Source organism: Mustela nigripes, chromosome 12, assembly GCF_022355385.1.
Source record: "Mustela nigripes isolate SB6536 chromosome 12, MUSNIG.SB6536, whole genome shotgun sequence".
Lineage (NCBI taxonomy): Eukaryota > Metazoa > Chordata > Mammalia > Carnivora > Mustelidae > Mustela > Mustela nigripes.
In genome coordinates, this window is record NC_081568.1 from 147,022,552 (window position 1) to 147,049,232 (window position 26,681).

The window sequence follows — 26,681 nt, forward strand, 5'->3', positions numbered from 1 at the left end:
TTTAGCATTGTAAAGCAACATTTCAAAATCATGAGGGTTCCCATAAAAGTTCTGATGTCTGGATGCTCTTGACCGTGAGAGGATCACTACCCTAGCCCCATACTCCCACCAAGTGATGGTCAGGGGAGCCAAGGAGGGGCTGCCCCCTGGACAAGGCTTCTAGCTGGCCCTGTGCCCACCACGCTCCCGCTGTTTTCCTTTCAGTAGAGACACATTCTCTACTCCCATTGTTTATGTCAAAAGGAGGGAGGTAAAAGTCAGGCCACTGTCCTTGCTGGCATGGCCAGCTGCATCCTGCCAGCCCTGGAGTTTGTGGCTCTTGGAATGGCACGACTGTCTGGAAGTGGCACCATGTATCTAGCAGGGAGACCACGTGCCCAGCTCATCGTGGGGACCTGCAGGCTCCTGCACACAGCCAGGCCCTTTGAGTCTGTAGCCAGGCCAGCTCTGTGCATGCTGTCTGGGGCCAGCCCGACCACACCATGGCCCAGGCTCTCCAGGCCCCACAGTCTGGCTGAAAATGATGAGGACCCAGCAGAGGCAGAGGGAAGGGGCCCCACCTGAGCTGCACCTGAGCCCTGCCCCCGGAGAAGGGCACCACGCCTCCACAGATGCGCATCCCATTCACAGCACAGCCAGCTGTGCATGGGTGGGTTGGGTCACTTCCAAGTTGAGCTGACTGGTGGCCCCCAAACATTCCTGGGACCTAAGAATGTTACCTTATGGGGCCAAAAAAGGGCTCTTCAGACGTGATTAGATCACAGGTCTTGAGATCGGAGGAGATGGTTCTGGATTATTTGGATGGGCCCTGGATACAATCACATACATTCTTGTGAGCAAGAGGCTGAGGGAGGGTCACACACAAGGAAGATGCAGTGTGACCAAGAGGCAGAGACTGGAGTGATGTGGCCATAAGCAGCCACCAGAAGCTGGGAGAGGCCAGAACAAATTCCCCTACAGCCTCCAGAAGGAGCACGGCCCTGCCCACACTTGACCTCTGCCCAGTGATACTCATTTCAGACTTCTGCCTTCCAGAACTGTGACAGAATAATACACCGCAGCTGTCTTCAGTGAGCCAGCTGGTAGTAAGACGTCGCAATAGCCAGAGAGTAGGAGGCTGTGACATGCCAGGGTCCCTGTGCAAGTACGAGGCAGGGCTTCCGGCCCAGACTGGGGCTCCTCTCCCCACACCGGCCAGCCCTGGCTCCCCCTCAACCACCTCAGACAGGGTTGACAGATGGCAGCCAGGTCAGGGCTCAGGCACAGGCCCAGCACTCCAAGTGGGGCCCTGTTCATGTATGTGTGCAAATGCAAACACATACCTACCTACACACACACACACACACACACACACACCCCAGGAAGGCTGATGGTATGGTACTTGGTCCCCCAGCACCATATTGCCCTGGATATAGGGCTAACTCCGAGTGGGGACAGACAATGGGACACGGTGTAACCTGAGAGAGGCCTGGCATGGAGGAGGTCTGGAAATGCCTCAACCACCTGTCCCCAAAAGGCCACCCTGGTCCCCTTGCCTCAGCTCTGCCCTCCTGTCCTGGCTGGGCTCCTAGGTCCAGCAGAGTGGAGCAGAGACACTTCTGCCACATCTGCAGGGCCATGAGAAGAGAAAAGGTGCCCCCTCCTCTCCCTCAACCCTTTGCCCACCCTGAAACCCTAACCTGTGGCCCAAGAACAACACTGTTATACACTACACTGCTCTGTGCACACACTGGGCCCAGGCCTGAGTCTGTGAAGACATGTGAATACATTTGTTTCCCATCCACCTCCCCGGGGCAGTCTGCAACCCAGCAACTGACCTGATGATGGACATTATAAGTGATAACAATTCTTTGAGGCTAGGTGGACCCCCAAGATCATTCCAGGAAGGCTGTTGGTTGCTCAAGGAAAATGGGACAATGTGTCTTGGACTCTGGAGGAGCCATGTGGGACACACCCACCAACCCCCACCAGGCACCCCTAGCCACAACCCCACACCCAGCCAGAAGCCCACCTCCCAGCCCAGCAGGTCCAGAACAGATGTCTCCCCTTCCCCAGAGGACCCATCCTACACACTGCCCATCACAGGGGTTTCAAACCCGCTTCCAGGAGTTGCCTTTGGGGAGGGAGGAGGAAGCCTCAAGTCCATGCCTCCTGCTCATTTCAGCCACAGCCACAGTGATCTATCAGGGTCCCCATCAGAATTCACCAAAGAAAAGGACTTTCCGGCACACACACACACATCCTAGGGTTCTGTGCCCAGCACAGAGCAAACAGGCCCAGCCTAGGACACTGCTTCTACATATCTCCTGGCTTCACTCTGGGCCATAACAAGGCCCAGGCTAATGGAAAGCTGGACCCATCTGAGGTCACCATGGGCCCTCAGCCCAGCCCCAGCATAACATGTCTGGACCCCCTCCAACCAGTGAGTAGGCCTCGGCCCAGAGCTGGGTGGAAAGGGACATCGAGGGAGAAATGTACTCTTGGGTGATCAAGTCACCTACATAGGGTCATGCTGACACTGGGCACAGACATCACAGAAAGGGGCCTTGGCCCCAGACCCTGGGCCTGCGGCCTGGCCCTACCAATCACAGCCCACAGCCTGGAGCCTAGACACCCACGGCCCAGGCCTGAGGCCCAGAGCCCAACCCCGAATACCTTCACTGTACCCCACCACCTTCCAGCACCTAGTCTCCAACCTGTGCACCATCTACTTTTTTTTATTCAAAGTAGGCTCCACACTCAGCAAGGAGCACAACATGGGGCTTAAACCCACGACCCTGAGATCAAGACCTGAGCAGAGATCAAGAGTCAGACACTTAACTGACTGAGCCACCCAGGCACCTCTCCCCAACATCCTCTAAGGCCACTGGTTTCTGAGGTTATTCTGAGTCTGAAACTCCTTTCCTGCATTCTGAGTTCCAAGCTCTCACCAGCACTAGGTGGATGGCAGGGGGAGGGGAGGATGGATTTAACAGAAGGTCCCCAAAGACCAACAAAATCCTAAGTAATAAGGTAAGGCCAGCACAGCCACGGGGGAGGGCTGCCATGTTTAGGAGACGGCACCACATGGAATTTGGGATCAGAGACCGCCGTGGGCACCTGGCAGCCCCTGTTGGCAGATGCCACCTCACCTACCTAAGTGGGACCCAGAAGCACCAAGCCCAAGACCCAAAGTGGCAAGCCTTCAGCTCTCTGAGACACAGGCCTTTCTAATCCCACTGGACAGAGAAGGCAGAAGCCAGAGGCCCAAATGTGCCCAAGGGCAGCCAGCCAGTGTTGGCCTGACCCCTGATCTGGAGCACCTCCACTGCCCCCACTTTCACCCCTACCCTCACCCTACTTGGTGACTCTCTATTCCTCCCCCTGCAGAGAAGCCCTAGGGTAGGAAAGAGGCAGGAAGGCTGAGGCTGAGGAAAGCCTGGCAGATGGGCAATTCATCACCTGGGAAAAAGGGTCTGCCCAAAGTATTGATCGGCTCTAGACAGCGCTGGGCTTCCTGATGGAACAATTTCTGTGCAAAAGTATCTGACACCACTCCTTGAAATTAGAACGATGCCCTGCCGGCCTGCACCCAATTTATCTGTCAAGCTGGGAAGTCAGACAGAGAGACCTAAAATAAATGAGCCAGGGCTGCTTGGGGGTGATGGGAGTGCCCCAACAAATCACAGCATGGCTGGGCTGGTCTGAGGGGACCTCTGGGGTTCTCAGCCAACATGCAGGTGAGCCTGACCCCAGACCCAGGCCTCCAGGCCCTGCTGCTATCACCTGCCCTGGCCACCTGCAGCTAGGGGGCTAGCACCAGAGGCTGAGGGCTGAGCCCAGCCCTTAATGACTGGGCATAAGCAAGGCAGTCCCATCTGGTCCCTGGGGCCCAAGGACCATCAGGCCGGCTAGGACCATGGTCTGACCCCAACCTGGCCTCCCTGCAGCCTGGAACCCAAGATCCCAAGAATGCAGGGGAGGTTTGGGCTTGAGATCTCAGAGGCTGCAGCCAGGGGCTATCATCAAGTCCACCCAGAAGCTCCTTCCATGCTCCTGGGTCCAGAGTGCACTTTGGTTCTAAGTCTCAAAAGGGGAAAAAAAAAAAAAAAAAAAAAAAAAAACCATTTGAGTCTGTGCACAGGCTGCAGAGGCCATGGGGGCACCTCTGGGGTCTTTGTCATGCACTTCCTTCCCCTTCCTCCCTTTGACACATGTCCCTAAGAGGAAGCAGGGTCTGAATAGGGCCAGAGGACAGCTTGGGGCCTTTCTCTGTGAGCAACTAGGGAAGGGTGGTCAGTCGTGATTGCAGGGAAGGTCGTCTGCACAGAGGAAGAGGAAGGTCATGTGAGACCAATAAACATCTTCTTTACAGGCACAGGATCAGAGACATGGGCAAGGGACACGGGCCCAGGTGCAGGCCTGCTCTGTGCTTCCCCTGCTCCCCAACACTGGCTGGACCTCAATGGGGCCTCTGGTCAGCCTCCACTGCCAGCTATGGAGGTCCCAGACCTGCCAGCTTGTAGCCCATGTGCAGTGACAGCAAAGCCCCCCCAACCTCCCCGGCTTTGCAGCACCCCCACCATTCCATGTGGTCAATGAGAGCAGGGCTCAAGCTCAGCCTAAGACCAGGCCTCCAAAAGGGGTGCCTGGCATCTCCAGGGGGACAACTGGGGCTGGGCTCACCAAGCAGCCTTACCTGTGTCCAGGGCCTGTGGTCCCCCCAGAGGAGGGGGCCTTGGGGTGGGTGGCCGGCGATATACCACATGCACACGGCCCTGCTCAGCCTCCTTGGCCGCCAGCCCCTTCTCCAGGGGCTCAATGAAGAACTCCTCCTCCTCCATACGGATCAGGCCAGCCTGCAAGGCAAAAACAAAATGGTTCAAATTCCCAGAGCACAGCAGACCAAGGATGGGCAGCAGCAAGGAGGGTCCCAGGGGACCTCCCACCAGACGGACAGGACCAGAAGGATCTTTCCCAGCATCCCTGTTAGGCAGGCTTGAACTGGGCCATGGAGGCCACAGACAGGGGATCGCAGAGGTCCCTTCTGCAGAGCTCTTCTAGTCTCTGAGCCCTGGATGGTGGTAAGCCCCATCAGGGAAGAAGCTCTACCTGAGCCATTCCCAACCCCACCCCCCAGAAGCCCAAAATCCAAGACAAAGGCCCAAGCTGCCAACTGGGGACTGAATTTGCCATAGACATGTTCAGGTTGACCCACACAGTATTTTCAAAGTTCTAAACCCAACACTCAAAATTATGACATTTCATGTTTCAAAACTGGAATTCCAGTTTCCCTTGCAAAATATAGGCTGACTGGGATGCCTGGGTGGCTCAGATGGTTAAGCATCTGCCTTTGGTCCAGGTCATGATCCCAGGGTCCTGGGATCGAGCCCTGCATTGGGCTCCTTGCTCAGCCAGGAGCCTGTTTCTTCCTCTGCCTGTTGCTCCTGCTGCTTGTACTCTCTCTCTGACAAATAAAATCTTAAAAAAGAAAAAAAAAAAACATTTAAACAGCAATTAAAAATAACTACATAGAGGTCACAAAACATTAAAAAACAAAAAACACAGAAAAACACAGGCTAACCATAGTGTATGCTGCTGAGCAGTGGACGCCCCGGATGGAGCATGCATCCCTGCAGCTGACAAGAGTCCCTGTGCCCCCAGCATCTATCCTTTCCTCCACATTGGGCACCAGACTCTACAGCTGACCTGCTGCCTCCCCAAGACAGGCTGTAGCCTTTCCCTGCTGGACAGCCCTCACTGGACCCCTGTCGCCGTTGGCTGTTCTATATGTACTCTGGCCGCCAAGACCCTCAGTCTGCCACTGCTCTCCCAGCCTCTGGCTCACACAACTTACCCCCGTGGTTGGTACAGTCCCATCCTGCCAATACAGCCCTCACGGCTGGCCCTCCTCACCTTGGCCATCTGCTAAACTCCCATTCTCTCTTCAACACCTAGCTCAGATCCCCCCAACTGCCACTGCCCCCAATCACAGGTGCACAGCCTTACCCTCCCTTGGCCCACCAGTCATCACTGCCCTGTCTAGCTCCCATAATTTTGATTTTCCATCTATTATCCATAAACTGATGGTCTCACATTGGGGGCCACCACTATGTCGACCTACAGGTGTATTTCCTTGGGATCATACATTTAGGACCCACTCGGGTTTTGGGGGGATTTTTTACCCATTTTATTGGGATATGACTGACATGTAACAAGATGTGTATAGTTAATGTATACAACTTGATGAGTCTGGGAATGAGCACACACTCATGAAACCGTCAAGGGCATAAACATATCCACCTCTCAAAGTATCCTCTTACCCCCTTTACCACCATATTCTTCCTGGTCAGGACACTTCATATAATATTGACCTCTCAGAAAATTTTAAGTATGTGATAGAACATTGTTAGCTATAGGCACTGTGCTATATAACAGATTTCCAAAACTTACCTGGTATAACTGAAATTCTGTACCCTTTGACCATTACTTCCCATTCTCCCCTCCCCCCAAACCCTGGCAACCACCATTCTATTCTCCACCTGCTAGGAGTTTGAGTGCTTATTTCAAGATTTATTTAGGGGCGCCTGGGTGGCTCAGTGGGTTGAAGCCTCTGCCTTTGGCATGGGTCGTGATCCCAGGGTCCTGGGATCGGGCCCTGAGTCAGGCTCTCTGCTAGGCAGGGAGCCTACTTCCCCCCTCTCTCGCTGCCTGCCTCTTTATCTACTTGTGATCTCTGTCTGTCAAATAAATAAATAAAATCTTTAAAAAAAAAAAGATTTTATTTATTTATTTGAGAGAGAGAGAGAGACAGAAAGAATGTGGTGGGGAGAGGGGCAGGAGAGGAAAGAGAGAATCCCAAGCAGACTCCCCACTGAGTGGGGAGGCCTACAAGGGGCACGATCCCACAACAAGGAGATCATAACCTGAGCTGAAATCAAGAGTCAAAGGCTTAACCAACTGAGCCACCCAGGTGCCCTGAGTTTGAGTATTTTTGATTCTAACTTTGTCTTTCTGTGGCTAGCTTCTCTCACTTCATATTACATCCTCCAGTTTCATCCATGTTATTCCAAAGGGCAGGATCTCCTTCTTTATGAAGGTATATATAAAGCACATTTATCAACTTGTCATCTACAGATGGACATTTAGGTTGCTCTCATGCCTACTGTAAATAACGCTGTAATGAGTACAGGAGTGCAGATAGCTTTTCAATATTCTGTTTGCATTTGTTGCAAACAGTTGTTTATTTGAGATCTTTCTTTCTTATCATAGGTATTTATCACTATACACTTTCTTCTTAGAACTGCTTCTGCAGTATTATAGAAGTTCTGGTATGCTGTGTTTCCATTTTTGCTTGTTTCAAGATATCTTCTCAATTTCCCTTTTGATTTCTTCTTTGACCCACTGGTTGTTCAAGAATGTGTTGTTTAATTTCCACATATTTATGAATTCTCCAGTTTTCCTCCTGTTGTTGATTTCTAGTTTCATACCACTGTAATCAGAAAAGTTACTCAGTATGATTTCAGTCTTTGGAGAGAGAGCAAAAGAATGAGAGAGTGAAAGCACACACAGAGGGAGGCAGAAGCAGACCCCTTGCTGAGGAGAGAGCCTAATGTGGGACTTGATCCCAGGACTCTGAGATCATGACCTGAGCCAAAGGCAAATGCTTAACTGACTAAGCCATCCAGGTGCCCCTTCACATGTTCTTATGCTACTAATTAGCACACTCTTGTTTCAGCTTGAAGAACTCTCAGCATTTCTTATAAGGTGGGTCTAGTGGGATGAGCTCTCCTCAGCTCTTGTTTGGCTGGTAAAGTATCATGCCTTGATTTCTGAAGGATAACTTTGCAAGATAAAGTATTCTTTGTTGGTAGTTTGTGTTTTGTTTGTTTGTTTGTTTGTTTGTTTGTTTGTTTTTTCTTTCAGCACTCTGAATATATCCTCCCAGTTTCTTCTGGCCAGCAAAATGTTTGCTGAGAAATCCACTGAGAGCTTTAAAGGGGCTATCTTGTAGGAGAGAAGGTTTTTCTCTTGCTGCTTTTGAAAATATCTCTTTGTCTTTGATTTTAAACAGTATTATTAGAATGTGTCTTGGAGAAGATCTTTTTAGATTGAAATTTCAGGGTGATCTTCATGAACTTAGATGTCCAAATCTCTCCCCAGGTTTAGGAACTTCTCAGCCATTATTTCTTTAAATAAACTCTCTGCCCCTTTCTCCTCTTTTCTCTTTCTGGGACTCCAATAATATGTAGACTGTTTCTCTGAATGGTGTCTCCTAAGCCCCACAGGCTTTCCTCGTTCCTTTTCACTCTCTGGCTCCTCTGACAGGATAATTTAAAATTATCTGCCTTCCAGCTCACTGAATGTTTCTTCTACATGGTCCAGTCTTCTATTGACACTCTACTGAATTCTTCACTTCCATCATTGTATTTTTAAGCTCCAAGTTTCTGTTTGGTTCTTTTTCATGTTTTCTCTTTGTTCAACTTTTCATTTTGTTATTGCATTGTTTTCTTGGCTTTTGTTAAACTGTGCTCTCTTTAAAGCTCTCCAAGCAACTTTGGAACAATTATTTTGAATTATTAGGTAATTCATGTATCCCCATCCCTTTTCAATCAGTTACTGGGAGTCACCATGTTCCTTTGATGGTGTCACATTTTTCTCATTCTTGCAAAGGTTTCTGTTGACTTTCAGACTTTGTGAACTGACTTCAGGAAGGAAAGACCTTCCCCTGCAGGTGGGAGCATGCTGGGACCTCAGATCTAGTGGGCAAAAGCAGGGCATCAACAGCAGGAGGTGTGTGGTGGCTCTGAGTTGAGGGAGAGGCAGGGTGGGTAGGGAGGACATGATGTCCCCTTGGTTTAGGCTGCTAGGATCCACAACATTGACAACCGCATGGTCTTTGGTGAGCATTGCAGGGGTCTGCAATGGCTACAGGCACTCCTGGGGTGGCACTTCCGAGGTCCAGTGGCTAGGGACCAGGGAAGGCAGTGGTGGTGGCCAGAGTTGGTGGTATGCACACACTCAGATGTGGGGACCAGCTGCAGGTGTCTGTGTAGTGGTGAGGTCTGGTTGCAGTACACATGTGACAAGCACCAGGACTAGCAGCAAGAACCAGAGACAACTACAGTCACACCAGCAGTTACCAATGACCTGGCTATCCATGTGCATTCCCATGGCTGCAGGGTCTTACCATGGGTCCACAAATGGCAGTGGAGGTTGACACCACGTGTCAGGTCAGTGGAATGCCTGTGCACAGCTGGAGGGGCTAGCCCTGTGTTTACCTAGCCATGGGGGGTCAGCCATAGGGTCTAGGCTGGTGTTTTGCACTCATGCAACCACAGAGACCTGGGAAAGCTACTGAAGCAGGAATCATGTTCAAGGGGATGGGAGGAGGGAGCCCGAGGGATTCAAGCAGCTAATTTCCATGAACATGAAAGCCTGTGGGGTGAAAACTCAGCAGGAAAATCTGCAGGGGTTCGCAGCAGCTGTGTTGGCCATCAGTTTTCTCTGTAGCAAAAGCTGGTGGTGTCCCTTGCGCAGCAGACAACCGGGAACCATGGACACCTCTCATGCTGGTAACCCCTGCCCTTCTTGTTCCTAGCTGTCTCTATACATCTCAGCTTCACTGGTTTCTGGATGGGGTGACATGGTTTCTAGTCCTTTGTTTATCACCCAGTCAGAAGCTGAGGAAGCTGCTTGCTTACCCCACTCTCCCTTTCCTGGTATGGGAAACTCTTCTGTGCTGTGGAGTTCCCTCTTGGCACTGAGCAGTGCTGGCCTGGGGGACGAGATGACGTAAACAACATGAAGCCGCCTTCCTTCTCGTCTTGCACTGTTTTTCTCAGGGTTTTTGTTCTACTGTGTTGCTGAAATTTCTTAAGTGGACTCCAGGGCTCTCCCAGAGATGTTGTTTGTGGACAGCTGCCTAATTATTCATCTTTGTTGGGGGATGGAGCCTGAGTCCCCTCCTCTGCCAACTTGGTGACCTCACGCTGAGCTTCTTAAAAGCTTAAATTAGTTGCTCCAACTTAAGAATCAGAGGATTTCACATAAATGACCAGATTTTCAAATTCTCTCAAAACACTGGAAAATCCAGCAGTTCCTGTTGCCCATCTGACACACTAGCTGAGCTGGTACTGGCCAGGAGTTCCCTCAGGTTCTCCTCTTGAGCCTCCAGAGAGAGCACAACCCTGCCAACACCTTGACTTTGGCCTCTAGACCTGTGAGAGAGTTAAGTTTCTCTTGTTTTCAGTAATGTGTTATATCAGCTGCAGGAAACTAATACAGAGTCCCAGTGGGCAGTGGGAGGAAGGAGGTAGCCATTATCTAAGGGGCACAAGATGAGAGAAGCAGGAGAGGTAGCCCCGCTGAAGACATGGGTTTTCAGCATCTTGGGCTTCCAGGGAAGGGGTCCAAGATGCAGAGGAAGTGTAGGAGCCAGAGCTATGGGGGCCAAGACTGGGGTGCCAAGGTCACCAGGAGGAGAGAGAGGAGGTCAGGCCCAAGGGAACTCTGCAGGCCCCCACACTCTGATTCATGCCTAGATCACAGGGTCCTGCCAGGCCACGCAGGGAGTGAGCAAGTGCTTGCAGATGAGTGAATAAATAACCCCAAAACAATGGGACATGTCCTCTGAGACACAGACAGGAAGGGCTGGGACACCATGGGCCATCCCCTTCCACCGCCATGTGGGTGAGGTGGACAAGAGCATCAGTTACTTCCTCTCTAGTGCCACTGACATCTCCTGTGTTTGTGGTTTGGGGGCAGATTAGTGTCTCAAACCATCTTATTAACAGAACCCATTCAAGTACAAGTGGGAATGGACCACAGAGTTCCGGGATCCCAGCACCATTGCTCTCTGGCCAGGTGACCTCAGCCAAGACCCAAAGGCCTCCTGGGCCTATAAACAGAGTTGGCCACCCTTCCCCCTCACATGGCTGCTGCAGGAGCACATGCAGCCTGGGCTGCAGAACAAGGGCATAGGTGCTCTGCAACCCACGTGATGACATCTATCTGCTTGCTCTCCAAATGAGAGAACTGAGACCGAGGGGTGCTGGGGACATACAGGGTCTAGGAATGAGACCCCAGGCCCAGGTGGAAGGAGCATCTCCTGGGTGGGCTCCTGGGCCAGACCAGGCCTACTATGGCAATTAGGGCAGGACAACAGGACATCAGCAAACAGCAAGGCAGTTCCCTCAGTTCTTCCCTCATCTGGAAGGACCCTTGCATCCCAGGCTGGGGGCCATCTATGCCACAGGCCTACAGCACTGGGGTTTATTCTGGAGGGACCCAATGTGGCAATAACACAGAATTCAATCTGGTGAGGAGCAGCCCTCTCTGGCCTTGGAGATCCCAGGACAGCTAGAGATCTCCCTCCATGCCAGGGCTCAGGCTCTCCTCCCTAGCTGGCCTCCAGGCAGACTGACCCAAGGACACGGAATCTATTGGATGCTGTCTTGGGCCTTGCCAGCGTCAGGAAACCAGGGCTCTAACTGGCCCAGCTGCCCGGCAGGGACCCTCCCAAATGCCCATCTGAAGGGCACTAAAACTCACTGAGATCAATTTGAAGTATGATGCCAGGTTACTCAGTTTTCCTCACGAAACCAGAGACCTCTAACTGACAGGACTCACAAACGGACAAGTCAGACATTCCTCACTGGCATCAACCCCATCAACCCATCCCTTTCAGGTATGGTGGGATGCAAACACGGATGTCAGAGTGATGAGCATGGGTGGCCCCTGCCCCAAGACCAGTGGCTGACTGTGCTGAGTCCAGAGGCTGACCATCTGAGACTGCACAGCCCTCCCACCTCGAAACCAGCACTGCTGGCCCAGGACCAGTGCATGACTACCTAAGACCAGCACTGGGTTACCCATCCAGACCATTGGCCAGAATAAGCCCGGTGAACGGCTCTTCAGAAAGCAAGTGGGGTTGATTTCCTTGCCTGATCTTTAAGAATCTTAATTATGCATCTGTCTCAAAATCTGCAAAAGACAACTGACAAGAGAGCAAGGTATGGAATGTGGGCTCTGTTTTACGGAGTTTTTTTCCAGGACTCTGATTTCCCTGCTGCCAGTAGCAAGTGTCTCTGTTTCTACATGAAATTTTTATTAATAAGAATCTGTTTCTTCTCCCCTTTTAATAAATATGAAAGAAGTCCCTGAAGCACACTGGTCTGAAGGGCACTTAGTCAGGAGCCCACATGTGTCTGTCCAGCCTGGTGTCCCCTGGCAGTGCTGACACCCCGACGTTGGCACTTACCCCAAATCCACTCTGCTCTTAATTTCTGTGACTGTCTACCCACCCCAGCCAGGAGGGAGGCTCACAGGGAGGACTCAGGTGCTACTGCAGGAGCCTGGAACCTGGCTCTTTAGTCATCAGATCAACTCACTAGTTCTCTGAACCAGGTGGATTATCCAATGGCTGCCTTATTCCTTCCTTCTAGGCCCTATGCTCTGTTCCTTTGCTGTTTGGTTTATGACAAAATAGTCACTAGGAAGGAAAATGAAGAGTTAAAAAAAATTTATAAGAATCTAGAGGCTTAACAGATTTCCTGTTACTTTGAATTTTAAAGTGTTCACAACACTGACATTCTGAGAGCCAGGATCTCACTGGGAAGCAAGCGTGCTTCCCACTCCCCTCCGCAGGGCAGCCAGGTCACTGTCCTCACCGGCTCCTTCAGTGGGAGCCACAGGCTGGGGCATGCAGCAGGATCCCACGTGGGTGTGACAGGGACCAAGGCTGTCGCTCAGTCTTGTCATTCTTGTAACCTCCCATACCAAGACTGTTGGGTGCCTGTCAAGGTTGCAGCAGTGACAATTGAGAATAGAAAAAAAAAAAAAAAAGAAAAGAAAGAAGCTGGTCCAAACACAGAAGGATCCAGAGCTCCAGTACAAAGATGCCAAACAAACAGCTAGGAGCAGAAAACCCTCTCCTCCTCTGGACCACTACCTCTGCCTACAAAAGAAAGGCCATGGCCTCCCTGGGGGACACAGCAGCTCACTATCCATCCTCCACATGCCCCACTCCTTGCCTGGGACCCCCACTCTGTGCCTCAATGTGGCAAGCCTTGGCCCTTCATTCCTAAGGGCGTGCTGGTATCTGAGTGACGCCTGGGCTTGAGTCCCCACTGTACACCAGGTGTTCTACAGAGGTCAAATATGATGCCATTTCAAACCTCCCTAAAATACCATAAGGTGGATCGGATCATTCCATTTCTAAGCGACTCTAAGGCCTAAGTCTCAAGGAAGTTAAACTACTAGATCAGATCTCCCAGTGGGGCAGAAGTAGGCTTGGGAACACAGACCTGCTCCCAAACACTGGCCCACAGGAGATCCAGGGGTCAGGGGGGACACCAAGCTCCCACATTTTCTTCATCACCATCACAACTCTCACCTTAACCAGTTTTGTGAAATACTAGCTGTAAGCTAAGACTCTGAGCCTGAATCCTGATCTCTCTCTGTTCCAGAAGAATTAAAGAGGCATTAAAGACCTGTTAGCATCAAACTGAGCCTCTCTTTGACTCAATCTGAAAGTTTAAAATAGAATTGAGAGAGGAATAACTTTCTCACTGTGAGACTTGTGCTTTTTTAATACATAACAGCTTTACTGAGCTATAATTCACATATCATACAATTCACCCACTTACACAGCATATAATTCAACCATCACCACAATCAATTTTAGAACATTTTTATCACCCCCCCCAAAAAAACCCCATATACATTAGCATTCACTCCCATAATCCCCTAATGTCTCCCCCCACACATGCACAAGTGTGTGGAAACCACTGATCTATTTTCTGTCTCTACAGATTTGCTTATTCTGGACATGTCCTATAAACAGAATCATATAGTATGTGATCTTTTGTGGCTAGCTTCATTCACCTAACATCATGTTTTCAAGATTCCCATGATGTAAAATATGTCAAGACTTAAATTCCTGTCTTATTATCAACTAATATTCTGTTGTACAGATATGCCACATTTTATTTATCCATTCGCTGGTTGATAGACCTTTGTGTTGTTTCAACTCTTTGGCTCCTGTGAATCACGCTCCTTTGAACATTCATGCATAAGTTTTGTGTGTTGACAGAGGTTCTCATTTCTCATGGGGTTATACCTAGAAGTGGAATTTCTAGGTCACAGGGTAACCCTATGCCACACTGTTTCCTGAAAGCAGCCACACCATTTTACGTTCCCACGGGCAGGGAGTGAGGAAGCAGCACTTCTGATTTCTCCAAAGCCAACACTTGTTCTCACTTATCTTGTTTCTTCTAGCCAACCTCGTGTGGAGTGGCATCCCACTGGGGTTCTGATGCGACTTTCCCTGTTGACGGAAGATGTGATGAATCTGCTTATTGGCCATGTTTCTTTTCTCTGGAAAAAATGACCCACTGCTCATTTTGCAATTGGATTATTTTCATCTTTTCATTGACTAGTAAAAGTTTTTCACATATGCTAGATACAAGTCCCTACTGGATTTGCAAACATTTCCTCTCATTTTGTAAGTTGTCTTTTCATTTTCTTGATGGTACTCTTTGAAGTTATAAAGGGTGTTTCTTACATCCAAGTTATTTATTTTTCTTTTGTTGTTTGTGATTTGGTGTCCTATCTAAGGTTTTGCCTAATCTAAAACAATGAAGACCTACTCCTCTATTCGTTAAGAGGTTTATCTCTTACCTTTAGATATATAATCCATTTTGAGTTAATCTGTTATAGGGTATGAGGCAGGAGTCCAGATTCATTCTTTTGCATGTGGATGTCCAATAGTCTCAGCACCATTTGTTGATGAGAATATTTTGTCCTCCATTGAATTGTCTTGGCATCCTTGTCAAAAACCAATGTGAGGATTTATTTCTGGATCCTCAGTTCTGCTTCGTTGATCTGTACATCTATCCCTCTGCCAGTACCACACGGTCTTGATTACCGTAGTTTTGAGGTAAGTATGAAAATTAGAAAGGGTTGAGTCCTCTGTATTCTTTTTCAATGTTGTTTTGACTATTCTGGTCTCTTACATTTCCATATAAACTTCAGGGAGCACCTTGTCAGTTTCTGCCAAGAAGCCAGCTGGGATTTTGATAGGATCCAGCGGGTTTTTTTTAATGTCTTGTTTTGGGCCACCTTAATCCATCTCACCTAATGCTTAGGGAACAATGGCCTTGAGAGAACACTGCCTTAAACAGCAAGAGATTGGGATGGGAACCAGAAGTCTGCAAACTAACTAGGTGCATGACCTTGAGCAAGTCCAGAGACTATAGGAGCAGGGGACAGGAGGCACTCTGCCCCACTTCTGCTGATGGACAGAGTCCTCTCCATGGCATCTGTCTCAGCTATGCTTTATACCCCTCCCCCATTATTCCTCTCTTGCTACTTTATGCAACCCAGGCTTGATTTCAAAATCAAGTTTCCACAAATAGGGAAATCACAGATTGAAAGTATCAGAACTGGCCTCTGCATCCATTCCACTGTGATAATTATGATTACAAACCAGATGTTTTACCATACATTCTGGAAAGGAAAGCTATACAACATCAAAAATAATTCCTAATTTGACTTAAATAGGTCGGGGCAAAAACTGTCAAAACAAGTCAATAAAAATGAAAGAGAGGGCCCAGGAGGGATAAAAGAAGTAGCTTAATTGCAATAAATTTCTTAATCTTCCATAGAAAGATCAACAGTTACTGATAAGCTGCTATAGTTGATCATTACTAGTTTAAGAATCTTATTTGAAATTACAAAAGCCACAACCTATAAAATTAATATATACCCTTCCAAATTCCTGGAAATGAAGGAGATTTGATTATATAGTAAATGCATAAGACTAGAAAAACAACATAAGAACAAAAACAAAAAAAGTAAACAAGATGATCGAAGTAACAACAAACACATTTGTTTTAACAATAAACGTAAATGGTCAGATTGCTTTCAAAAATCTCTTTGACTCGCAAAAAAGTTACAGATTTTACAAATTTATGCTAGGTCTGAAGAGTTTTGCAGATAAGACTTTCTACCACTTAAGAAACAAATACATCCATGATGTACTGTTGACTAACAAAGGCCAGCCCAGTGCCAGTATGATGCTCTTCGGTAAAATCACATATATCTGCTTCCTCCTCTCTCTCTCTGCCTGCCTCTCTGCCTACTTGTGATCTCTCTCTGTCAAATAAATAAATAAAATCTTTAAAAAAAAAATCACATATATCTCTGTGCCAAATGTTAGCTGAGCCTAACAAATAAAGGCATGACCACCACGTCACTCTCCTTCAGTTCCGATGCTGACCTTGGCGCTGGCTGCGTGGACTCTCAGCCTCAGTGCTGCAAAATGAGGGTAATGGTATTTGCACAACTGATGTGAGGGTTAAATGAGATATAACCCTCAGCACAGTGCCTAGCACACTAGCTGGTTATTATCATTATCATTAACATGAAATGAAAAGGGCCTGGAAATGTGTGACAGAATTAACAGTGTTAAGGTTTGTGGTGGGTTCTGCTTTTTTATTGGTATTTTTTGTATTTTTTTTTTTTGAGATGTTTACAAAGGACTTGTATCAACGGGTTCAAAGAAAGGAGGAGGGGGCAGGAAGAGAAAGCTAAGGAAGTAAAATAGGATAGACAAGATGCTGGCAAAAGTGCCTCCCAGAACTGGTGCAGGGGCTGGCCTGACAGTCTTCCCACTAAACGAGGCAGCACCAGGATGGCTCCCATGGGAGCTGGCCTGTCCAGCCTGTGAGAGTCCAGACTGTCCCATAATTAGCCTCTGAGCACATCAGCACCACAGACGGCCTCCAGGAAATGGAACTGGCTTCCCAGCCTGGCGAAGGCAGAAAGGTCAGTGGGTCAGGCTCAGACCCTGGGACCACGACAGGCCTGCCCATTTATCACAAGAACTGACACCCATCCCTGACAGATGCTCCAGCTGACATTTCCCAGGTCTCGCTCAGCACGAAGACCACATCAGGGAATGTCCCCAGTCACAAATTAACATTCACATAAATAACAAGGCACGCTCCACTAAAAAAGAAAAATGACTCTTGCTGCAGGAACATTTGCCAAAATATCAAAAAGTGGAATTTTTCTTTCTGAGTTCCCATATCTCACCAGCTGGGCCCCAGCAGACTGTGGCCTTGAAACATGAAGTGGAGGAGAGCTCACAAAATAAGATCCCAGCTCCCTGTTCAAGGTCCTGCTTCCTTTGGCTGGTATCTTCCCTGGGACAGCCCAGTCCCCACAACACACATACCAGCTGGAATCCAACATCCTTGCCCATCAGGCCTTCCTACCTCCTTGAAGGCTGTGCACACCCACCCTTCCACCAGTCCTGACTTGGCTGGGAGCCAGCACTTCTGAGCTCCTCCACTCCAGCTTGGTCCCGACAGAACATGCAGGGGTGGGTCAAGGGGCTAGGGGGCAGGGGCACTGGTCTAGGAGCACCAATATAAGCTTTCTTTCTAAATATGTGTTATTTGTGGTACTAAGGATCATTCTGAGGGGGCTAACACCCCCATAAATGATGTTAACTGGTGACAGGGACCTTGGGCCAAGGTGTCACCAGCCATGTGCACCCAGAGATGGTCACCCAGCCATCCCAGACCCCCAGAAGACTCACCCTGGTAAGCAAAACCCACAAAGTCCTACTGCAGGGCCCACAGGCCTGAGGACCCCAGGATCATTCCTCAGAATTCACCTAGGCTTGCTCTGCACCTGCCAACTACACTACTCTGAGAAAATTGCCAACATATCTTCCCTCAAGACAGCAGGGCCAATGCCACCTCCAGCACCTCTGTCTTAGTCTGCTCAGGCTGCCACAACTAAGTACCACAGTCTGGGCCACTTCAGCAACAGAAATGTCCTTCTCACCATCCTGGAGGCTAGAAGCCCAAGATCAAGGTGTTTCTTCTGAGGCCTCCTCTCCTTGGCCACCTTTTCCTTGTGTCCTCACATGGTCACTACTTTGTGCCTGTCTGTGCCCAAACTTCCTCTTCTTATAAGGATACCAGTCATATTGAGCTCAGTGTGACCTCATTTTAACTAAATTAATCTCTGGGAAAACCCTATCTCCAAATGAAGTCTCATTCTGAGGTGTCCAGGGCTAGGACTTTGATAAAGGAATAGGGGGTGGGGACACAATTCAGCCTGAAACAGCCTCTGTGCTCCAATGTCACCTGAATGCAGTGCTGGCTGCTGGCAGGGGTGTTGGATGGCCCCTGGGTCCTAAAATGACAGAGCTGAGCGGGGCTGCTGTTCAAGGAGCACTCCAGACAGCAGGAAGGAGGGGACCACCTGGGCAGGTCACCCCCTGAATCAGGTAAGGAGAAAGATTTGACTCCAGTGAAGTCAGAGCATGCCCAAGGCTGGCCATATGTGGCTCCCAACATTCCCCCTCCTGGAGCAGACATTCCAGCCCCTGTGACACAAAGCAGAGGGTGCAGGCCCAGGGGCATGGGAATATGGCACAGCCAATGCAAGAGGAGCAGGTGGGAAGACCCCACCTTCCATGCCCCCTCTCTAGGGACCAGCAGGAGCCCCACTCCAGAGCCCCACTGAGGATACTCCAGGAAGGCATCTCTCCTCCATTCCTGAGGAGATGCTGGTTTTACCCCCAGAGGTTAGCTAGGGCTACTACCACGGGCTCTTCACATGCCCCCCACACCCCAGAGTCTCCTGGGAATCCCAAGGCTGAGCCTACACAGTGGCTGGAAGGGAATGCAATTCTCGATGCGCAGCATTATACAAGAGGAAGCCCCAAGTCTCAGGGGTCCAGGAGGCCATGTCCTGCTCCTCCAGGAGGGTCCACCTGACCAGAGGGAAGACATGGGCTCACCAAGGGTCCAGTGGGCGTGGGTGGTGACCAAAGACTCATTTGGTGGGCAGGGCTTCTCCACAGGGAGCTATGGGGCATCTGGCCCCCACAGGAACTGGGCGGCCCTTCACACAGGTGGTCGGGGGGTGGACAGGGGAACTCAGTTAAGGCCACAGCAGGAAGCAGGGACCTTAGGCCACACTCAGAATGGTGAGGGAGAGATACACTGCCTGGCGGCTATGCCTCACAGAGGTAGAGCAGACACAGAAGCCCTGATGGGGAAAATGCAGGCCTCGCTGGGCAATGCCTCCTCATTCCTCCTCTCCCTAAGCCTGTTTCTCCCAGAGGTCAAAGGAAGGATTGAGAGGGTAAGACTGGGAATGGAGGGGACCTGACCTCTGTGCCCACATGTGCCGGGTCCCCAGATCTGGAATTTTTTCAGCAAAAGAGCCTGGCTTACGCTTTTCACTACAGACCGCCCCTTCCCTGGGCCTCTGGGCTGCCAGCCCCTTTCTGGACATCTCCTGTCCTCACAGGCACAGAAAGCCTGGCTGGTTTCCTTCAAACCCAGCTTCTGCTCCTGCTCAGATCTCTGGGGCCTGCCACGGTATCCAGGGCAGGCTGACCGCCGACCGTCCTCTGCCCGCCTGCCCAGCTGCCGCTCCTGGGGCCAGCAGCCCTCCCAGGGCCTGAGGCTCTCTGCTGCTCCTTCGAGTCCAGATTTCCCAAAACAAAAATCAGGCCATGCCATCTGACGAGGGATCTTGTCTGGTTTATTTCTGGGAATAGCCAGGGCTATAAGGGCCAGGATCTCTGGGCCATGGCCAGGATGCTCTGTGGGCCTTCAGACGCTCCCAGTGCTCTGTCCTCACTAGCCGAGTGTTGTCCAGAGTGAAGTGCTGGGCTCCGGCACCAGCAACCTTGGGATGTTCACTAATTCCAAAGCCAGGATGGCAGCCCACGTGGCCCAGGGCCACTCTGTGGGCTGCAGGAGCCTAGACACGGAGCCAGAGAAGCAAGGCCAGCAATGACCAAAAGCACCACATCCAGGATAAAGGCAGGCTCAGTGGGCCCAACCATCACTGGTCATGGCTCAGGGGAGGAGAACACGTAGGATCAGGCACCCTGTGGGATCCCACTCCCCACAGGCGACCAGGCCACCAGGCCTCACACCAGGAGACGAGGGCAGAGTCTCAGGGCTAGAAAGGTGACAGCAGGTAAATGTCCAGTACCCGCCCTCCTCCAAATCCCTGTCCCACAGACACCCCTGGCACTGCCTGGCATCCATGCAGGACAGCAGAGCCCGCCCACTGGCAATGACGCACCTGGGCTCTTGGGGCCTCTGCTGGAGGCTGGGCAGGTAAGCTGGTGTCAGCTCTAGACCCGGGGGCCTCAGACCACATGCACCCCAGGCTGTCCCCTCCTGTCCCCAGGCTGCTGCCCCTCCTCCTCCAGGGCTCCACCTGCAGCGGTGCCCCCTCCTCAGGGCTAGCTTGCCTCACCGGCCCAGGTAAAATGGAACAGCTGCTATGGAACACAGTACGGCAGTCCCTCGAACAGGTAAAAATAAAATTACCATATGGCCCAGCAATTCTGCTTTCAGGTATATGCCCAAAAGAATGGGAAGTGGGGTGTCTGAGGGATATCTGTACACCCATGTTCTCAGCAGCGGTATTCACAATAGCAGAGACGTGAAAGCAACCCAAGTGTCTAACGAATGAAGAAACAAGCAGAATGTAGTATGTACACTCTGCAATGAAATACTATTCACCCTGCAAAATAAAAGAAATTCTACAGTACGCCATGACACAGATGATCCTGGGGCACACTGTGCTAAGGGAAGAAGCCCATCACAGATGCCGTGTGATTCCACTCATGTGAGGTACTCAGAGTTGTCAAACTTATAGAGACAGAAAGGGACAGGGGTGGTGGTTGCATAACAGTGTGAACATGCTTAACACCGTTAAACTGCATGCATAAAAAGGGTTAAGATGGTAAATGTTATGTTAAGTGTAATTTATCACAATGAAAAAAAATTTTTTTAATCACACGCAAGTATGCCTAAAGGTCAGAGGATCCAATCTCACTTGCCAAATCTGAGATAATTTGAACAAAACAATAAATAATGATAGGAATGGGTTATAAACCACAGAATAAAATAAATATCCACGAGTCTATACTGATATAAATAAATAATGGACCAATACATGGAGCAGGAGGAGCAGCTCATCCTCACAGTGGGTTCAGTTAACTGACATAGAAGGAATGATGGAGATACAAGATCACTAAGGTGAACACTGCAGTAAGGATCACCACAGATAAGGACCATGCACGGATGCTAAGAATTAGTGTGAGAAAGTATGCTGATAAACAAACGTTTGCATAATCTCAAAGTATCGTCCCAGTAGATATTTATGAATTAGGAAGGGAAAAACAGCACATTTACAGAGGAGAATCCCTTGCAGTTTGAGGATGACAGCAGGGGTCCTCAAAGAGATGAGGGCCACTTCTGCCAGCAGCAGAACAAGTCCCCATCACATACCCCGACATGACACGCTGCAGAGCGCACATGCCTTCCGGGATGTTCCTGCCCCAAATGCATAAAGTCAGTCTGACCTGAGGATACACTGGACAAATCCACATGAAGGCCCACTCCACAAAAATAACTGACCCGTTCCCTTCAAAAGTGCCCAACAGAGCAACGATCTCACACTGGAGAACGCGAAGGAGACACAACAATCAAACACCAAATGGAATCCTGCATGGGCTCCTGAGCCAGAAAAAAAACAGGAGTTGGAAGATGGGTAGGAGTCAGATGCAGTCTAGAGTCCCAGTGATGGTAGAACATCATAGCCATGCGAATTGCCTGGTTTCCATCACTGTTCGGTTCGATGGTAATGCTAGGGGAAATGGGGTGAAGGGACTACAGGCAATCTCCATGTTGTCTCTGTGACTTTGCTCTAGGTCTTAAGTTATTTTTATTATTTTTTTTTAATTTAGATTCAATTAGCGAGCATATAGTATGTCAATAGTCTCAGATGTAGTGTTCGATAATTTATCAGTCACATGTAATAATACCCAGTGCTCAACACATCACGTGCCCTCCTAATGCCCACCACCCAAACTTTAAAGATGTAAATGTAAGATTGCACCTGAGGCCACTCTCAGCACCCTCTGGCCGATACATTCTTCATCATTCACTGGCTGCCTGTTGGGCACATGTTGGCCACCTCTCCCTGGAACAGACGCACCAGGCTTGGCTGCTATATCCCCACGTCCAAGGGTAGGCCCTGCAGAAGCAATGACTTCCAGGGCATGAAGCAGCAAGTGCAATGGCCCTTAGGAGGAAATGAGCCCAGGGCATTCCAGGAATACCAAGAAAAAAAGTGTGACCAAAGCAGTGCCCTTGGGCAGAGGCCCATGCCTGATTCCTACCCACATGTGCCCTGCCACTCCCCTGGGGATACTCTCCAACCCTCCAAATGGTGCATGAGGCCCCCTGGATGCCCCAGGAGCTCCAGGATTCATGCCTGCTAGGTTGTCCCAGGGTCTTAGGTGAACAAGCCATCCCCACTGGCCAAAAGGGTATTTCCTTCATGAACAGGTATGGGACTGAGCCACCAGAGCAGTGCTGACACCGTTGTTTTGGTGACTCTCACTCCCATCAGACAAAGAATGAGTTCTGGGCTCTGGACTCCTGTTATCAGAGTGCAGCCAAAGGACAGCAGGGAGGACGTGACTGGAAGATGTGTGGTCCCTTCAACTGACGCTAGAGATTTCCAAACGGCAAATGGGACATGACCAGAAACAAACACCAGTTCACACTTCCTGCATCCTCTAAACCAGATCTGCACCAGTGGTCATCATCAATAAAACACAGTAACAGCCTTCGACAGAGCCAAAGTCCAGCATTCCCAGGTAGATGGCTGAAGCCCAGTCCGGGGACACACGATCGGCAGCACAAACTGAATACACTAACTGAATACTTGGGAGCGCTGGGGTAAAAGAAACACAGTGTCTCTAGACAGGCAGGTTGACTTCATGCTTGGAAGTCATTGTTGTGAGAGCCATGTGTTGTGAATAACAACTGTATTGCTACCCTTTTTGCCTGCTGTGGGAAATCCAAATATGAAATTAGCCAGGAGTGGCATACTTGACAATAAAGAACTCAGAGTGATGGTTTCTGGACCTGACAGAAGAGACAGTGTGTGTGCACTGAGGATTTCTGCAGGTACTGATGGAGACAGGAGACAGAAGGGTTAGCACCCCTTCTCCCCTGCTCCTCTAAACCTGCATCAATATCTCACGATATTCCACCCAGGCTCTAGGAGCTTGTAATACATTTTTAATCATATTGTTATATATAGACAAGAGCCCTGCAAAAAAATATTTGCCTGGAACTCCTGCACACCCTAGGGACAGCCATGCCTCTGGAAACAGTCTAGAACTGTTAATAAGGAGTCTGGGTGGGGAGGGGTGAGAATCAGCTCACCCAAGGTGATGCACTCCTTCTGGAATGTACAGGACCACAGTGCAGCCAAACTAAGCCCCCACCTGACCCCAGAACCCTAAACATTTCCTACAAAGCTTCCTAAGGCTCTGGCTAGGGTCCTCCAAGGCACCCCATTTCCAAACTCCGTCCCTATCCCCCTATGGCTTTCCTTTAATTCTCTTCTGCTTATGAGAGTTGGGGTCAGTTTCTAAGGGTCAGTTATCAAAAGAGAAGCTGGGTCACCATCAAAGAGAATGCTCAGGATGCTGCCTAACCTCTGTCCCTGTCTTTCTAGAGGTGGTCAGGAGCTTTGTGTGCCAGCACCGTCCACAAGGGCCCTGAACTATCCTTCCCACTGTCCTTGGCACCATGACCCACCTGTGAGGACTCCTGGCTTCTCGCGCATCTGCTCAGAGTGAGTGCTAACCTGCAGTTTCCCTCCTTGTTTACATGGGGGGTAGATGTGGGAAGGCAGCCTGGCCTAGCATCCCTCTGTTCTCCCCAAATCAGGGGCACAACTCTGTGTTGCTTTGTCCTGGCAGACTCGCACTTCCTCAAAAAGTGCTAATCTTCACAAAGGAGGCTGGGGCGCTATGCATTCCTCTAAGTCAGTCAGATTAATTAGACAGTTCACACATGAGGGGCCTCTTATTTTGCAGGCTTTGTTTACAGGTCAGAAATGAGATCTACTAGAAGCTCCCTCTGGGATCTGAACACCATCCCAGCAGGACCACGCCTGGGAGAGCCAGACCCAGCTCAGCCCAGGGAAGCCAGGCAGACCCAACGGCTCCGACCGTGGGACCCCGCTCCTGCAGAACTCCAGGCTCTGGGAGGCAGCAGCACTGCCAAGGGCTCCACTATACCCACAAGGTGGCCTCAACACAGAGCTCTTGGCTTCCAAGGAGGGCTTGCTGGCCAAGTGGAGAGGCTTCTAGAGTGGGCAGGAAATGTCAAGATTATCCCCCCAAATCCCTCATTTCCTATAAAGTAGAGGAAAATAGGTTTTGTAGACATCCAATATGAGAACTCTTTCCCACACCAAATGGGCCGAGCAAGTCTAAAGAAGGAAGGAAAGAAAGTTCACGTGCAAACATCGGGCACTGATACCCTTTCTATCAGCCTGTGACTACCACCTCCCAAGGGAATGGTGCAGGGACGAGGCCTAGAGAACTCCTGTTGCAGTCTGTTGGTTTCTGCTCCAAAACCAGGCTTCTACCTCCCTCCTAGAGGTTGCTGGTTTGTTTGTTTGCCGTCCTCATGATGGGATGGCATCCAGTGCAAGACCAGGTACTTACAAGTGTTGAAGAAACAGGTTCTGGACTGGGAAGGAAAGCTGGCTTTGAAAAGACACAAAGGGACACCTGGGTGGCTCAGTTGGTTAAGCGGCTGCCTTCAGCTCAGGTCATGATCCCAGTTTCCTGGGATCGAGTTCTGCATCAGGCTTCTGGCTCAGTGGGGAGCCTATTTCTCTCTGTCCCTCTGCCTGCTTGTGCTCTCTCTCTCTTTCTTTCTGTCAAATAAATGAAATCTTAAAAAAGAAAGAAAGAAAGAAAGAAAGAAAGAAAGAAAGAAAGAAAGAAAGAAAGAAAGAAAGAAAGAAAAGACGCAGATGAAACGTGGCCTCCACTCTCTGTCTCTCTCTGGGCCACCCGGACCCCTGCAGCTCTCTCCTGCCCTGTACTGGAACTGACCAGGTGGGCAGACTCCCCCTGGCTCTCTCAGCAAGGGAAGATACCAGCAGAAAGTCAGAGGCTGGACAGAGAGGCTTCTCTCTCTCCTTGCTTGACCCTGCAGGTTGGGGCAGCCTCGGCTCACCCTCTTGGTGGTCCCTAAATTCCACCCACCCCTGTGAGTTCCATGAGGCATGCCTTCATTCCACTCTCTGCTGGTGGGGGATCTGAGGGGATCCTCTGTGACGCTGACAACTGGGCATTGCACACCGAGCAGCACTCAGTCTCACAGCACGCCCAAAGTGCTGGCCCCAGCTCCCAGGATTGGGATAGGATTTCCACAGCTGGCCCAATTCCTCCCCTGAAGCATACAGGGTTAGCTTGCTCCCTGCAACCATGACACGCAGGCAACCAGAATCCAAGGCTTGCCCAGAACATTCTGAGCAAAGCACGCGAGCCCCTCCCACCAGGAGGACAGTCAGGGTAGGATGGTTAGAAGCTCTGTAAGGAATTTAGGAACAGCCCATCAAGGTCATCCTCTGTACACACACCCTGAATGTCTCTTCCAACTGAAACAACTCAAAGGATCTGTGCTGGGAAAGAGGAGGTATGCAGGCCACAGACCTTGGGAGGAGGCTGTCACATGAAAGTAAAAGACCCTCCAACCCTGGGCACCCCATCCCGGGAAGAAACAGTCTTCTAGGTCATGGTCTGGAAGACCATACACACAGCCCACAGGCCTGCCAAGCCCCCTCACGCTGAGAAGGTAGTCTCACCACCACAAAGGCCCCTGTCAGCTGGGGAAGGAACAAGAATACAGAACATGCAGATAGGGGTGCTGGTGGCTGAGTCAGTTCAGCATCAGCCTTCAGCTCAGGTCATGATCCTGGGGTTCTCGAATCGAGACCCACATCCAGCTTCCTGCTCAGTGGGAAGCCTGCTTCTCCCTCTCCCTCCGCCTGCTGCTCCCCACTGCTTGTACTCTCTCACTCTTTCTCTTGAATAAATAAAGAAAATTAGAAAGAAAAGAAAGGGAAAGGAAAGAAAGAGAGAGAAAGGGACGGAGGGAGGGAGGGAAGGAGAAAGAAGAAAGAAAGAGACGAGAAGAGAAGAGAGAAAAAGAACATGCAGACAGGGAAGGCTCAAGCCAGAAGCAACAATGGCAAACAGCCTGGGACCAGTTAGGTCTAAATCATCCTGAATATGGTTATAAAACATAATATAAAAATCAAAGACAACTCTTTAAAAAGAAAACACATTATTTTAAAAAAGCAAACAGTATTTCTAAGTATAAGCCCAAATCTATTAAAAAAAAAAATCTATAAAATCAGTTTGGTTAGTACATGACTGGGGGTGAGATGTTCCTATCCTCCTGAATGGAAAGAGTCCACAGGAGCTGTTTGGTTTCTGGTGATGAGGTTTAAGGAAACTTGAGTTTACGAAGGTTTTTAAGAATTGAGAGTTAATGGCTAGCAGGATTAAAACAGGATATGTATCTTCTAAGTCACTGCAAAAAGGAAAAAGTGTAGAAAACATAGTCTAGACAGCAAAAGACAAGAAAAAAATTTTAATCGCTAATTAAGCAAATCTTTGTTGAGCCATGAAGGATGGGAAGACGCAGGCTGAGGCCCAAGGCGGGGTGCTGAGACAAAGGCCAAGCTCCCCCATGAAGCCCAGGCACTGTGGGCGGTCTTGACCAAAATGGGGAGACTCGGGGGTGGAAGCAGGGCTGAGGCCT

General features: G+C 49.9%; 1 protein-coding gene across 2 annotated transcripts in view; it reads right to left on the minus strand.

The window, feature by feature from the left end:
- Nucleotides 1–26,681, minus strand: part of ADAMTS2 (ADAM metallopeptidase with thrombospondin type 1 motif 2) — a 213,307-nt gene that overhangs the window by 138,645 nt on the left and 47,981 nt on the right. For both annotated transcript variants that reach the window (XM_059416152.1, XM_059416151.1), the window contains exon 3: nt 4,679–4,838. In XM_059416152.1, the coding sequence (XP_059272135.1) occupies nt 4,679–4,838 (160 nt within the window). The remainder of the gene's footprint in view (nt 1–4,678; nt 4,839–26,681) is intronic.